The 15,293-nt window shown below is 48.1% G+C and overlaps 1 protein-coding gene across 1 annotated transcript in view; it reads right to left on the bottom strand.

Annotated features, from left to right (window-relative positions):
- FBLN7 (fibulin 7) overlaps nt 1-14,673 on the bottom strand; it is a 38,870-nt gene extending 24,197 nt beyond the window's left edge. Inside the window, exon 1 of the mRNA XM_032770569.2 lies at nt 13,890-14,673. Coding sequence (XP_032626460.1) covers nt 13,890-13,964 — 75 coding nt within the window. The 5' untranslated portion in view covers nt 13,965-14,673. The remainder of the gene's footprint in view (nt 1-13,889) is intronic.
- Between the last annotated feature and the right edge of the window lie 620 nt (nt 14,674-15,293).

Below are 15,293 nucleotides of genomic sequence, written 5' to 3' on the forward strand. Positions count from 1 at the left end.
TTCCAGTGTCTGCTTCCCCTCCTAACACATGTGGTCCATGTACATTCAATGGGGTTCTGAACGGTTTTATTGGCGCACCCAGGCCTTTTCAGGGATATGCTGTCAAATAACTGCAACACGGTAATCAGAGTGAGCAGCCAGAGCTTGTGAAAATTCATCCTATTTTTAACTGTAGCAACAGCAGTTCAACCCCCGGCAGCATCGTCCCATTCTGCAATTCCTCCCTGCAGCCCCAGTGGAGCCATGTGCCTAGTGCCCCCTTCCTTGCCAACCCTCCAGGACTTAGAGATTCATAATTAATTAAAGATTATGTCATGTGACTAAACATCCAGGAATACATCCAGCCAAAATCAGCAACACTTTTGCCCATCCTCATCCCCCTCCCGCATCCCCAGCGTTTTGTAACTCTGTTTTATTTACACATGAAGGGGCTCTGGTGAAGTTTGGACCCTCAGAAAGACCGAGTCAGTATGGCATCACCAATGAGTTCCAGGCACTTTGTCGCACGGCTAAGTGCCAGCATTACGTCACACTGCCCATCTAGCACTGGACCTGCAGTCACCCCATTGCCGGAGCCTTTCCTAAGCAAAGACAATTGCCAGGTAGATTGGTGAGGTGGCCCAGGAGGTATCAAATTCAACGTATAGAAAGAAATGGTAGAAAAGCCATGCCCTGATCTGTGAGGTGTTATGTCGCCACTTGCCATGCACCCTGGGGGCCCCACAATGCTTTGCTACTGTAGCTCCCAGCCTGGACTCCTGCAGATCACATCCTGGGTGTTTGTGTAAAGCCACCACCCTGGTACTGCAATTCTGACCTCAGCTGCCTGTGCACAGCCCCACAACCTTACTCCAGCTTCCACCAGCCTGGGTTATAACAAGCAAGGTGACCCCAACACACTCCCCATCCCAAATTTTCCAAAAACTATGTGCGCTGCAATGTCCAGTCCTTTCCTGGACAACTCAGAGAACTAAAAAGGTTTGTTTGTTCCTCTAAAGACACAAAAGCACATCACAGCTTACTAAGTTAATTGGGTAAATACACCCTTCTATTTAAAACACAGCACTGAGCTGGTTTATAGTAAAAAATAAAACAAACTGTACTAACAATAGGACACAGGTTAAGGGATGCCAAATAAAAGGAATAAAGTTAGAAAGGGTTGCAAGCAAATAAGCGTGAAAATGTGTATCTAAAAGTGTACAACAATCTAGCAAGGTACAGATGTTGTTCAAGATGGTTTCTCAACTATGTTCAGAATATATGAGGTACACTATGGCCTGGTCTACACTACGCGTTTAAATCGATTTAATGGCCTTTAAATCGATTTAACGCTGTACCCGTCCACACTACAACGCCCTTTACATCGATATAAAGGGCTCTTTAAATCGATTTCTGTACTCCACCCCGACGAGAGGAGTAGCGCTAAATTCGATATTAACAATTCGGATTACGGTTAGTGTGGACCGGATACGACGTTATTGGTCCGGGCGGTATCCCAGAGTGCAACACTGACCGCTTGGACAGCAATCTGAACTCGGATGCAGGGGGCAGGTGAACAGAAAAGGCCGCGAACTTTGAGTACATTTCCTGCTTGCCCAGCGTGGAGCTCTGATCAGCACGGGTGGCGATGCAGTTCAAATCCAAAAAGAGCTCCAGCATGGACCGTACGGGAAATACTAGATCTGATCGCTGTATGGGAGACATCTGTTGTATCAGAGCTCATTACAGAACACGAAATGCCAAAGCGTTTGAAAAAAAATCTCCAGGATACACAGCGCTGCGTGACAAGCGTAACGGGAAGCCAGACTCAAATGGACACTCATGGAGGGAGGGGGGTAGTGAGGACTCCCTATCCCACAGTCCACAGCAGTCTCTGAAAAGTATTTGCATTCTGGCTGAGCTCCCAATGCTGTAGCTTCAAACCAGTGTCTGGCGTGGTTCAGGACAGCTCCTCAGTTTCTTCCCCCCCCCCACACATGAAAGAAAGGGAAAGAATCATTCCTTGACTACTTTCAATGTCACCCTATGTGTACTGAATGCTGCTGGTAGACGCGATGCTGCAGCAGTGAAGAGCAGTATCCGCTCCTCTCCCCCTCCTGTGGTAGACGGTACAATATGACTGATATCCGTCGTGCCATCAGCCCGTGAGTGCTCCTGGCTGCCCTGAGGTGAGGCTGGCTGGGGGCGCCTGGGTAAAAATGGGAATGACTCCCATTACTCCTAGTAGATGGTCCAGAACGGCTGGTAACCGTCTTCATCATAGCAACTGGGGGTGAACTTCATCAGCCCCTCCCTTTCCTGTGTAAAGAAAAGATTCTGTACTGCTGGACTGTCATAGCCCCGGGAGGCTGTCTCCAAGTCTCTGTTTCTTTTTCCTGCATTCTTTATAACTTCATGACCCAAATGGGAGGGGGGGGGACACTGCCACGGTAGCCCAGGAAGGTTGGGGGAGGAGGGAAGCAACGGGTGCGGTTGTTGAAGGGGCACCCCCTGTGAATACTGACACGGAGCAGCTGTGCTCTCTGATACACTGGTTCTCTAATACACTTGCCTCTTATTCTAGGCAGGACTGACTCTATTTTTAGAACCATAAGGGAGGATTGACTCAGTCCCAAGTGAGTCAATCCCAATTTTGCTTTCAAACATTTTCAGCAGGGGCACTCATGATAGCAGCAGACAGTACAGAGAGGGAGAGATAACCGTCATTCATTGCCAGTTTACTCCGGCAGTAGACGGTACAGAACGACCGGTAACCATCTCTGCTATCATTGCAAAAGCAAGTGAATGCTGCTGTGTAGCGCTGGAGTATCGCCTCTCTCTCCGCGCATCCAGTACACATACGGTGCCGGAAAAAAAAAAGCTGAACGGGCTCCATGGTTGCTGTGCATGCATCTGCCAGGGCAATCCAGGAAAAACGGCGCAAAAGGATTGTCAGCTGATGTTTTCCCGGGGAAGGAATGACTGACGACATTTACCCAGAGCCCCCGCGACAATTAAGATTCAACCCTGAATTCCAAGGGGCGGGGGAGACTGCAGGAACTATGGATAGCTACGGAAGTGCTACCCACAATGCAACGCTTCAGAAATCGACGTTAGCCTCGGACCATGGAGGCACAACGCTGAATTACTGTGCCTAGTGTGGCCGCATGAAATTGAATTATATATCAGTTTTATAAAAACCGATTTTAGCAAATTCGATTTTATCCCGTAGTGTAGACGTGGCCTATATGTTGTGATAGGTATGTATAGGATCCATGGATCTTGAAAGGTGTGTTGATCATCATGGCTGTGGAATATGCCACAGGTTTTGCATTTGTTGCTCTGGCAGGGTCTGATGCTGCTTTGAGTTGACGTGGCCTGTCTGTGGGGGCTGCCTCTGATGAGCATGGAGGAGGTGGGGGTTGCTTGAAGCCAAAGACAGAACCGGGAAAGATTTCTTTCAGGATGGGGCCCCACTGAGTATGGGCTGTAGTTGTTTGATGATACCTCATGTAGGTTCCAGGTGGTAGGTGACAACTAGGGTGTGCAGTGGGGCGGGGGAGTTATTTCTGTATTAAAGAAAGTTCTCTCAGGGTATTTGGTGGCCCATTGCATGATGTACTACTATTTCTGCTGGGGTATTCTTGTTTGGTGAAGGTGGTTATGTGTGTTTAGATGTGTCTCCCGAACTTTCTCTTTGGAGCAAGATTGTTTAAGGGATAGTGTCTCTTCACCTGGAAAGGGTTAACAAACAGGGAACTAAGCACCTGACCAGAGGACCAATCAGGAGACAAGATACTTTCACGTGGGTGGAGGGAAGTTTGGGTGTGGGTCCTTGTTCTGGGGGGGGGGTGTTCTCTCTCCGGGGTATGAGAGGGACCAGACATTATCACAGGCTCTCTAAAGTTCTGTTCAAATGTAAGTAGAACAGGCGATTTAGGTTTTTAATTGTTGTTTTACTCTATTTGCACATGTGGATCTGGCTGGTTAACTTATATATGTAGTTGCTGGGAATATTTTGATTTGTACCCTGTAATAATTACATCTTGAAGTTACAGAGATAATTCTTTACTTTTTCCTTTCTTTTATTAAAAGATTTCTTTTAGAGAACCTGATTGATCTTTCCTTGTTTCCCTTGTTTTATCCCACGAGATTGGTTTTGAACACCAGGACTGGTGGGGGAGGAGGGAAGGGAGAGAGAGAGGCTAATTTCTCTCTGTGCCAGGAATACTGTCTCTCTCAGGGAAAGTCTGGGGGCGGGGAAGGGGGTATGGTTTATTTCTCCTTGTTTTAAGAATCCAAGGGATTTGGGTTCTTGGGGTCCCCAGGGAAGGTTGGGGAGGTCAGAGTGCCCCAAAACACTATATTTTTGGGTGGTGGCAGGCTATCAGATCTAAGCTGGTAATCAAGCTTAGAGGTTTCATGCAGGTACCCAAATTTTGGATGCTAAGGTTCAGATTTGGGAAATATACCTTATGACAAGCACATTCTGTGGTATCTGAATGCCTGGCTGTAGAGAAGAGATTTCTTGGTGTGTTTGGTCACATACAACAGAAGTTGGTCCAATAGAAGATATTACTTCACCCGCCTTGTCTCAGGCTCTCTCATGAGATTCAAGAGCTTTTCCTTCCACAACCCAGGTGGGCAGGGGTCTGCGAAGATGGAAACTGAAGTCACCCCATTTATTTCAGACCTTGTGAAAAGTTCAGTTCCTGAGGTTCCAGAGTGATTCTAATTTTATCCAAATGGGCTCACACCAAAAACTGACTAGGTGAAGATGATAGCTGACTGTTTCCGAGGAATATGCCCAGAGAATAGACAGGTGGGGCAAATTTTCAGATCGATGGTCAGTGATTTGTTCATCTAAATCCCAATGCTACTAACTTCCATATTCCCTGCACACTGCTTATGATCATCAGTCCACCTGAAAAAGAAACCAAAGGGGATCCAAGTGTGCTCAAGGGTATGAACCACATGAATATCAGTTATCTCAGTCTAGCACTTAGTCCTCAGAAGTGCTGAGGCATTGCAGTCAGTGGGTGCTCTCAGAGTTTGGCTCCCAGGAATTTAGAGGGCCAGTAAAGAGGCAGGATGCTGGGGAGTGGAGCCACTAGCTAGCCCCTTAAGAGCACAGGACAACTACTATCACTTAATGTCTGCAGAGAAGGTGAAAAGCTACCCCAGTTCCCATCAATGGATGCTGCATGGAGGGAAGAGTGTGCCATTTGTGATACTTCTACATTAGGCCCTCCAAATATGGGCATTATCTTGACTCCTAGTCAAGGCAATGACAACCAGAATACTCACTCACAGCAATGCTCAGTAAATAGCGCTCTATCTGGGAATCTGGCTACCGGTACTATCTGTCATCTCATCACAGGCAACGGCAACTGGGTAATACCACCTAGCTCTTCTGTAGCACTTTTCATCAGTAGGTCTCAAACCTACCGGTACCATTCCATGGAGATGCTCTGTACAATAGCTATCAATAAATCTACCGGTTAAGTGTGCAGTGACTGATAACGAGAGAGTTCAAAGTGGAAATTTCTTGTCTGACAGAACTTCCTTCCAGTAAACACGTGCAGGGCCGTGACACAGTGGGAGTTACAGCCGTGACATGCTGGTGTAGAAGACATGAACCTCCCCAAAAGGAGCCATTCTGTATTTTGCAGAGTGTTGCGCAATCACTTGTTATGATGTTTCACTCTCCCAGACCCAAATCTGTTCTGATTGCCTTTGATTTGTTAAACCGTCTCTCCTGGTTGGGTTATTACTGTGGAAAAAAAATATCTCCTCAGAGAGAGAGAGAGAGAGTTTTGGGGGACAGATTGGAGATCCTGTTCCGCTGATCAGGAATCTTGGTCATAGGAGAGTTATTTTCCAAGCACACACAAAGCTGAACAAGAAATCTTCGTGTTGTAGCTGGAAGTCACTCATGTTTTCTTCCTTTTCCAATATTTGAGTCTTCGTTGGTTAGCACTGCCCTCTAATTACAATGAGCAGACACTAAAATCAACCCTTGTAGCTACATTGCACTCCCAGTTCTTGATAAAATCTTCATAAACGTAAAGAAATGAGTTTTCCTAGGATTCATGCTGACTGAATGTGTCCCTGCTGAGCCCAGCATGGGGCTTGCGGGTTGAATCTGGCTCCAGATTTGGGCCTTGATGCTGCTTCCAGACAAACCTCCCAGTGGCTCTGATGGAAAATTCTTTGTAAGATCTGTCTGGGGCAGATCAGGACTTTCTGCAGAGTTTGCTTTTCATGTGACCAGACTCTTGAGTCCTTCATCCTAATAAAGAAATTCTTACTTCAAGGACAGCTTCCTGTGAACTACTTGTAAGAGAATAATTCAAGGCTGAGTATGACAAGGAAGGGCTGTGATTACTTTGGAAATCCTGGGAGGGATTCCATAGCTCATGTTAAGTCCTTTTGGAACCAGAGCTATATTCCACTTCAGTTTTACAAAATAATAGGAAAACAGATGTCTTGTCCTTTCTTAAAGTGCCAGGAACACTTGTGAGATTTATGCCTGAATGCTAACAGTTCTGGTTTGAAGCCGGAGGGACTGATTCACCGGGGAGGTGTGGATCTTTGTGACAACATGCAGCAGAACTAACTTAAAACCAAAAAGCAAGCCTGAACTAAACAGGCAATTCTGTAGCTCAGACTCTCACCAAAACTCGGTTTCCCCCACAAATAAGCAACTTCTGTTCTACTGGGAAATGCCTCTTGTCAATGGGAACAGAGAGAAGATATGGTTCCTGCTTCTTGTCAAGAGCATTTCAGAAGGACCATTGAGTGCATAGGGACTGTCATACAGTCTTTAGCAACCTGCTTGCACACTATTTGCTCAACTTGGCCATGGCCTCAGTCAGTGCACAGAACAAACAGCGAAGGAAGAGAACGATAGTCTTGGGTGCTTAGGGCATTAGCTCAGGACTCAGGAGAAATGGGCACTAACCCTGGTTCTGCTACAGTTGCTGTCTGTAACTAGCTTGGTGAGAGCGGAGAAGTAAGCTGCACCCTCTCCGAGGCTCTCTGTCTGAGGAACGACGTTAGACCCCGAGCTATTCCCGGGGTCCCAAAAGCCACATCCACCTAGTGTTATGGAGGGGTCACCAGATGGCGCTGTAGTGTGGTGCAGATTCCTTGGGGAGGCTGATGCAGTCAACAAGGGAATTTGCTCTCTGCTTTATTCACTAATTAGAGGCAGTTGGGGCAGAGTCCCTTGCTGGGAGCCAGGCACTGGCATTTGGGCCAAGCTCCGTGGTAGGAAGTGACCCACGTTCCTTTCTTCCCCCAGTGAAGTATGGCTTTTTGGCCTAGATAATGGATTTATCCCAAGCGCTACATGTGGGGCAGCTAGGACCCCCTTACCCCAAGGGGGACAAGAATTTGCTACTGGCCCTTACTAGCAGGGAATTTCTACGTCTATCTGCCAAGGTTCTGCCCACTCCTCCACTCCCTGGCCATCTGCTCTTGGGGCAGGGCTGAAAATGGGGCACACAGTGCCTCCCTGTGCATCAAGACCCAAGGTCTGGGGAAGCCAAGCAGCGTAAGGGGCGGGCTGAGGAACCTATTTTCTATCATGCTGCTGAATAGACTGACTCAAGCCTAGTCCTTCAGTCTTTAGAAAGCTCACAGGTGTTTCCTTATAGATGGACAAGCAGCACCAGCAAGATCTGTGTTGCTCCCCGCCTCTTTGAAAGAAGTGGGGAACAAAAATTCAGGCACAAAATATAGATGGCTACATCTGGAAGATGAGGTGTCCCAGCTCGCTCACAGGCAGGGCAGAACAGAACAATTAAGAACTCAACATTTCAATCCTCAAATTTTGGCAGAAATTTTTAATTTTGACCAAAAAGGAGGGATGATTGGGGGTGGAGGGGAGGTTGGGGAGTTTTACTCTGTTTTTTTGACTGGTTGTAATCACAGGTACAGACAGAACATAGCTGAAGGCAGGTCTTTCCCCTGCATCTACCACTCTAACACCTCCTTGAGGCTGTCTAGGGCCACACGCAGAAGCTGCTAGGACACAGGATTTCCTGCCAGGGTGCAGCCGGGAGTCATTTGACAGAGGGGTTCCAGGAATGTGGGCAAGGCTGTGCACCATGGTGGGAAAGTTCACACTGGCAAGTGTTCAAACACAGACCCCTGCCCCCAGGCACACACCGGGCTCTCCGACAAACACAGGCAGCTGGGACCAGCAGCCAGGAAACGTCTCTGACTCTGCCGTGGCGCTGCTCAGCACGACGTTTGCAGAGACTCCAAGGCCAGAAGGAGCCATTGTGATCACCTCCTCTCCGACCCTCCTGCCTAGCACTGGGCAGAGAATTTCACGCCAGGATTCCTGCCTGGACTCCCTGCCTTCTGGTTGACTGACAGTAAATCTCTTTGAAAGACATCCAGCCTCGATTTACAGATTCCAAGTGACGGAGATGCCCTCACATCCCAAATTACTTTGTTCCAAGACTCGATTCCTCTCCCGGTTTAATGATCTGTCCCTTCTTTTCAGTCTGAACGTGTCTGGGGTGACCAGATGTCCCTATTTTATAGGGACAGTCATGATTTTTGGGTCTTTTTCTTATATAAGCTCCTATTACCCCCTATCCCCGTCCCGATTTTTCACACTTGTTCTCTGGTCACCCTAAACATGTCTAGCTTCCGCTTTCCACCATTAGAGCTCACCGGCCCTTCACCTGCTAGAGTAAAAAGCCCTCTGTTCGTTGTGAGACATCTCCCCATCTAGGTGCTCTGGGCGGGGGGGAAACGCTCACTGTGACTAGGGAAGGGTAGAGAGAATGGACGGGGGAGCTACTCCGACTCAAGGGCTGACCCCCAGCACGGCGTGCTGATGTCCTTGCTCCCAAGTTCTTCCCTTCCCCAGGGCTGGGGGTTTCCTACCTACTCCCCAGAGACTGGCCCAATCTGGTGCCCCATGGCGGCTACTCCAGCCCCTCCTCCAGGTCTCGCTCTTGTCTCTGTGCCCCACACATGCGTGCAGGGGCAGAAACACAGCCTGGGCCCATTGTTTTCAATATTTCCATTGTGGGGGCATTAGATCCCTCTGCTTCCACCACTGCTGTAAGCTCCAGTCACCTCTTAAATGTCTCTTCACACAAGAAAGAACTCGGGGCCAGTGAAGCTTTAATCCTGCCCCCAATTGCAGGTTCACCCCGGTTTGTAGTAGTGAGGCAGACTATAGTGGGGGGCGTCTGAAGGGAGCTGGTTATGCCTGCACAGCGCCACGCCCTTACTCCTGGACTTAGCAGCAGCCAGGAAGGATCAGGGCTGGCTTATTAGTGAAAGATTGTGGCCGGCGATTCACTGTCCGTCGCAGCACGTTTTGCCTTGTGCTTGTGCCCTGCCACGCCCTAGGGCTTTGCCCGTGGTGTCTGTCAGAGCGCCCTGCCCCACAGTAAGCCCCACACACAGAAAAGTGACTCACCAGTCAGCCCCCCAATGTGGCTGGGTGAGGGCTGACGGCCGCCCAGACCCTGCAGAGGTCGGGGTCGGTGACTCCGGCTAGGTCACACTTAAAAGCTCACTCCCCTTGCAGGGTACGTGGTCAGGCCCTAAGCTGGCTTCCTGAAAGCCCCTGATCCAGCTCCACCTGAGCCAGCAACAGTCTTTCCGAGCTGTACAGACCCGCATACGAGGAGCCCTCTTCGACCTTACCTTTTGCGATAATCATGCTCTTCCTTCCGGAGTCGCTGGGCCCTGGGCTTCTCCCTGGGGCCCTGCAGGAGAGCTCAGCACTACAGATCTGCCACCACCATAGCCCTGCTGCAAGCTCAGACCTCCCGTCCCTCTGGGGCTTCTCCTCAGCAACACCAGGCCCCGCACAGCCTCCCGGGAGCCTGACCTCGCCCCGGGAGCCTGACCTCGCCCCAGGGCCTGCCATAGGAACTAGCTCCACTCTTACAGCTGTCCCTTCCCAGCTGAGCCTCAGCTGCTCGGCTTCCTCCCATTTTATCCCACACCCTGCAGCTGTGGCAAGCCAGGGCTAACCCAGGCCTCCTCGTCCTTACAGGAGCAGGCCACCCTGTTACAGGGCCTGTCAAACAGAGCTATTCCTGCACACCCTCCTTCCCAGAGCACGACGCATGAACGAGCACCATGCCAATGCAGAGCGTTGCTGATAAACAGAGAACACCAAGTCCTCACTTGCAGGCCACTGCTCTAACCACTAGACCGCACTCCCCTTCCAGAGCCAGAAATGGAACCCAGGACTCCTGACTCCTTACATACACAGCAAATAGTGGTGAAACCCACTAGCAAAATGCATCTTACAGCTCTCTCTGGGGGCTGCCCCGCCGCAAGGATGATAACAACTTTCTACTGCTGCCAGTCACTTCATTTCTTTAGCTCAGCTGGTAGACGTCTGTGCTGGAAATCTAAAGGTCTAGGATTCAAAACCTGCTAATGACCCAAGAGAAGGGTCACTACCATGGCACATAAGATGTCTTTTTTTTTTTTAATCTTTTTTTAAAAACCTAGGTAATTCCATTAAAAAACCCAAAACTATATTAACAGAACATTAAGGTTGCAATTCAAGCACTCAGAAGTTAAGAAAAGCCAGATTAAGATTACCTATGAGACTTTAATTTGGCCCCCTTGTGTTATGAAACAGTCTTTAATTTCCTGATACCCTCCTATTTGTTCTACAGGACCGCTGCATCATTCAGTGCCCAGGGCAGGCAGTAAACGAAGCAGGAATGAGCAAGAAGTGAAATATTGTTGTGTGATTGAGGCACTCGCCTAGCATTCCAGAGAACTGGATCCTATCTTAGCTTAAATTAAAGAAGGTTAAGGGGTGATGATCACAGTCTATAAGTATCAAACAAATATTTAATAATGGGCTCTTCAATCTAGCAGAGAAAGATCTAACACCATCCAGTGGCTGGAAATTGAAGTTAGGCAAATTCAGACTGGAAATAAGGTGCAAAGTTTTAACAGCAAGCAATTAAGCAGTGGAACAATTAACTGAGGGTCATGGTGGATTCTCCATCACTGACAATTTTTAAATTAAAATTGGATGTTTTTCTAAGGCTCTGCTCCAGGAATTGCTCTGGGGCAGTTCTCGGGCCTGTGCGATACAGGAGGTCAGACTAGATGATCACAATGGTCCCTTCTGGCCATAGGATCTAGGCATCTCTAGTTCTGCTACCAACTTCTTTTGTGAAGCTGGACAAGGTCATGCATTTAGGGATTAATAATAAGAATTTTAGTTATAAGTTGGGGACACATCAGTTGGAAGCAACAGAGGAGGAGAAGGACCTTGGAGTATTGGTTGATCACAGGATGACTATGAGCCGCCAATGTGATATGGCCGTTAAAAAAGCTATGCGGTTTTAGGATGCATCAGGCGAGGTATTTCCAGCAAAGATAAGGAGGTGTTAGTACCATTGTATAAGGCGCTGGTGAACCTCACCTGGAATACTGTGTGCAGTTCTGGTCTCCATGTTTAAGAAGCATGAATTCAAACTGAACAGGTTCAGAGACGGGCTACTAGGATGATCCGAGGAATGGAAACCTGTCCTTATGAAAGGAGACTCAAAGAGCTTGGCTGGTTAGCCTAACCAAAAGAAGGTTGAGGGGGGATATGCTGCTCTTTATAAATATATCAGAGGGATTATATTAGGGAGGAGAGGAATTATTTAAGCTTAGTATAATGTAGACACAAGAACAAATGGGTATAAACTGGACACTAGGAAGTTAGACTTGAAATTAGAGAAGGTTTCTAACCATAGAGGAGTAAAGTTCTGGAACAACCTTCCAAGGGAGTAGTGGGGGCAGAAGACATATCTGGCTTTAAGACTAAGCTTGATAAGTTATGGAAGGGATGGTATGATGGGATAGCCTAATTCTGGCAATTGATCTTTGATTATCAGCAGATAAGTCTGCTCAATGGTCTGTGATGGGATGTTGGATGGGATGGGATCTGAGTTACTGCAGAGAATTCTTTCCTGAGTGCTGGCTGGTGAGTCTTGCCCACATGCTCAGGGTTTAGCTGATCGCCATATTTTGGGTCAGGAAGGAATTTTCCTCCGGGGCAGATTGACAGAGGCCCTGGAGGTTTTTCGCCTTCCTCTGCAGCTTGGGGCATGGGTCACTTGCTGGTGGATTCTCTGCAGCTTGAGGTCTTCAAACCACAATTTGAAGACTTCAATAAGTCAGACGTAGGTTAGGAGTTTGTTATGGAAGGGGATGGGTAGGATTCTGTGGCCTGCATTGTGCAGGAGGTCAGACTAGATGATCATATTGGTCCCTTCTGACCTTAAAGTCTATGAGTCTATGAGTCTAAGGTGTTTAAAGGCTTGTGCATACCCTGGCTTCAGAGGCCAGAGTTGCCAGTTTTGCCTTTCATTGAGCTACCTCGCTGGGGCATTATCAGAGTAAGTTCATTATCATCTGGGATGGGTGCTGACACGCTCCATAGAAAAGCCCATGAGAAAACAAAAAGCCCCTTCTTTGGTGCAGGCTTAGGCTGGTGGGCAGTAAATCTGGGACAAGGCCACACAGTGAATGAGGGGGATAAAATAGCTATTGAACAGCCTCTTTCATTGAAGCCATGTCTACCCTATGCACGGAGATAGGCTGGGTCAGGTAGAAAAAGGAGTATGCAATTCAAGACTGCCTCATACAGCATGTGCACCAAAGGACTGACCTGAACTTGCATGGGCAACTAACTTTTGAACACTTAACTCTGCAACCCCAATGTTCTTTTCTTTGTGTGGAATATATCTGTAGATATCTAGGCCAACTACCACTTGTTGTCCAACACTGTCATAAAAAATTGTAGCAGCTGGATGTGGTATACAGAAATCTGGGAGAAAAAAAAAGTTGATTCCTGGCATGTGGTTCACTTTTATAATAAGTTCTTTGTTAAAAGGCTATTTTTAATTTGAACTGCCAGACATACTGCAGCTAGCTTATGCTACCCAGAATAAACAGCACTAGGGAACTGCTCTCAGAAAATTGGTTCTAGTCTTTGTCCCTAATAGGCCAGCAGAGTTTGTCAACGTGATTAAGCATGTGCATTGTATTCAGGATGTAACTGAAAGAGCTAAGTATTAACCATACTGTTGTCTGCTGAGAAAAGGCTTGTGCATACCCTTTGTGATTCTCCTGATAATTATAAACTGTGTTACAGTCGCTGGGTTGTCACAGGACTGCAGAGTTCAGATACTTATGTGACATCTATGCAAGGATCCAAATTCACCGCCAGCATAGTACTGTGAGAACGGACGTATTGCATGTAAAAGCTGCAGGGAAGATCATTACGCTGGGGATACAGGTCCAAAATGTCCAATACTTTTGGCAGTGTGTGGTGAAGAAGAGTTTGAGAATGATGCAGGGTGAAATTATGAAGACTACAGTACCTGTATTTTCATGGATGTGACTTTTAACTATTACCTTGCCTTTGAAAGAGAAAAATGTCAGTGACAGAGAATAGTCAGAAGTAATGGCCTGTGACGGGTAGTTTTCCAGAAAGTTTATTCACAGGATGGGTCTAGAAAGGAATATCACGAGTCCATGAAAAGAACAAGCTGAAGAGCGATACAGTCCTGCTCTGTGCAAACTATTCTGTTCCATAAACCAATTTTTAGCAACACAATTTTCTGCAAATGCACAACTGTCGTTGCTTGGTTAGTTCTGTGAAAGAAAGCTGGTTAGCACTCACAGGCTACCTATGCACAGTCTGTCACCTACATGACATGGAACTGGCTTGTAAAATACACACATCCATTGTTTGTCTTCTACATCTGGCTGAGGATAGGCAGATTCTCCAAATGCCATGGGAAGACATAAAAGACAGTGGGGGTTATAGGGGGTAAGAGACAGGAGACAGCCACCTTTTATGCTGTAGATAGTGTAATTATATGATAGAGACGGAGGCTTACCTGGGAAGCTGGAGATCCCTGGCATGCTGTGAGGCACAGGAACAGAAAGAGGCTGTACTGAAATCCAGAAACCATGGTCCTAGTTTCAAGGTAAAAATCTCTTCTCAGATTATTTTCAAATGCTTTCCCCTCCTGAGTGTTTTCTCAACCTGCCTTAGAAGTCCCTGGGAATGCCTGGAATGCAGCCGAGGGACAGCTGACTCCGGCTTGCCAGCACCAACCTGGCTGCTCCTCTCACGGAAGGGCTGAAGAATACCACTCAGTTTTCAAGTCCTCATCAGCTGGCTGCCCTTGCAGCAGCTGCTGCTGCTGCTGCTGCTGCTGCAATCTGGTACTGCTGCTGCCTGTGTGAGCTCTGACAATCCTACACCTAAGCTGTGTGGGTCTGGCTGGGGGATTGGTTTCTCCCTCCCACTGAAGGTAGTCATGGAAGGCTGGCTGGCTAGCTGGGTCCTAGCAGTAGGTGTTGATCTCAGTGGAGAAACACTTGCCAAATGGATATCTCCTCGTGGCCCGCACACTGGGCAGTGACCAAAGTGGGAGAGACTCTTCTCATTTGTCTTCTAGGAGAGGTTGGGGCTGTATTTCCCCAGAAGGCCCCTGAGAAAGGAGCACTCCTTTGGAATCCAATTGGTTTCCATTAGCCTTGCTTCCTTCTCGGATGGAGAAGAACGGCCCCATGTGCAATGCTGATCTGCTGCAGAGCAACTGGAGAGAGGAGGATTTGGGTGGAGGTTCATCCCTCCCTTGCCCGGCCTTCTAGGGTGCTCTTCTGGGAGCACAGGGTTCAGGTGCATGTCACCACACTTCTGCCTTCAGCTCCCATGGAAGCCTGTGGACTCATGCATGGGTGTGTATCCAAGGGCAGAACTGGGCCCTGGGCCAGAGCCAGTGAGAATGCCAGGGTGCACTCAGCTGGAGAGCTCCCTTCCTAGAGAGATTGGGTCTTGTCATGCAATACCCAGCAGCTGACCTCGAAAAGCTTCTCCGCACGCCATCTTTGGGGGTTCCCTCGCCGTCCAGCCTGCTACCAACAGCTCCACCTCGGACACATGATGGCCAATGCACCGTGTTTAACGCTGACAAACAGCCACTTGAATATAGTGGTCTTTAGACTCCTCGAGCCACCTGGAGGCCTCTTTACAGACACAGTGGGGAACATTTACTCTCTTGGTCCACCTTGAAGCTTTACAAATCCTATAGCTTCGTGATTGATTTGAGGTGAATAGCTGGGGCTGCACTGATGGCTGAGTAGTGGCAGTGAATACCCCTCCCCATCCAAACCCTTCCCCTGGTAGCTGCTGGTCCCCTCTCTCTTCTCCTCTCTAGGCTCACCTGCAGCCCAGGAGTAGAACTAGGAGTGAGGGGGGGACATTAAGCAAAGGAAAGTGGAGCTGTGTTGGG

Source organism: Chelonoidis abingdonii, chromosome 3, assembly GCF_003597395.2.
Source record: "Chelonoidis abingdonii isolate Lonesome George chromosome 3, CheloAbing_2.0, whole genome shotgun sequence".
Lineage (NCBI taxonomy): Eukaryota > Metazoa > Chordata > Testudines > Testudinidae > Chelonoidis > Chelonoidis abingdonii.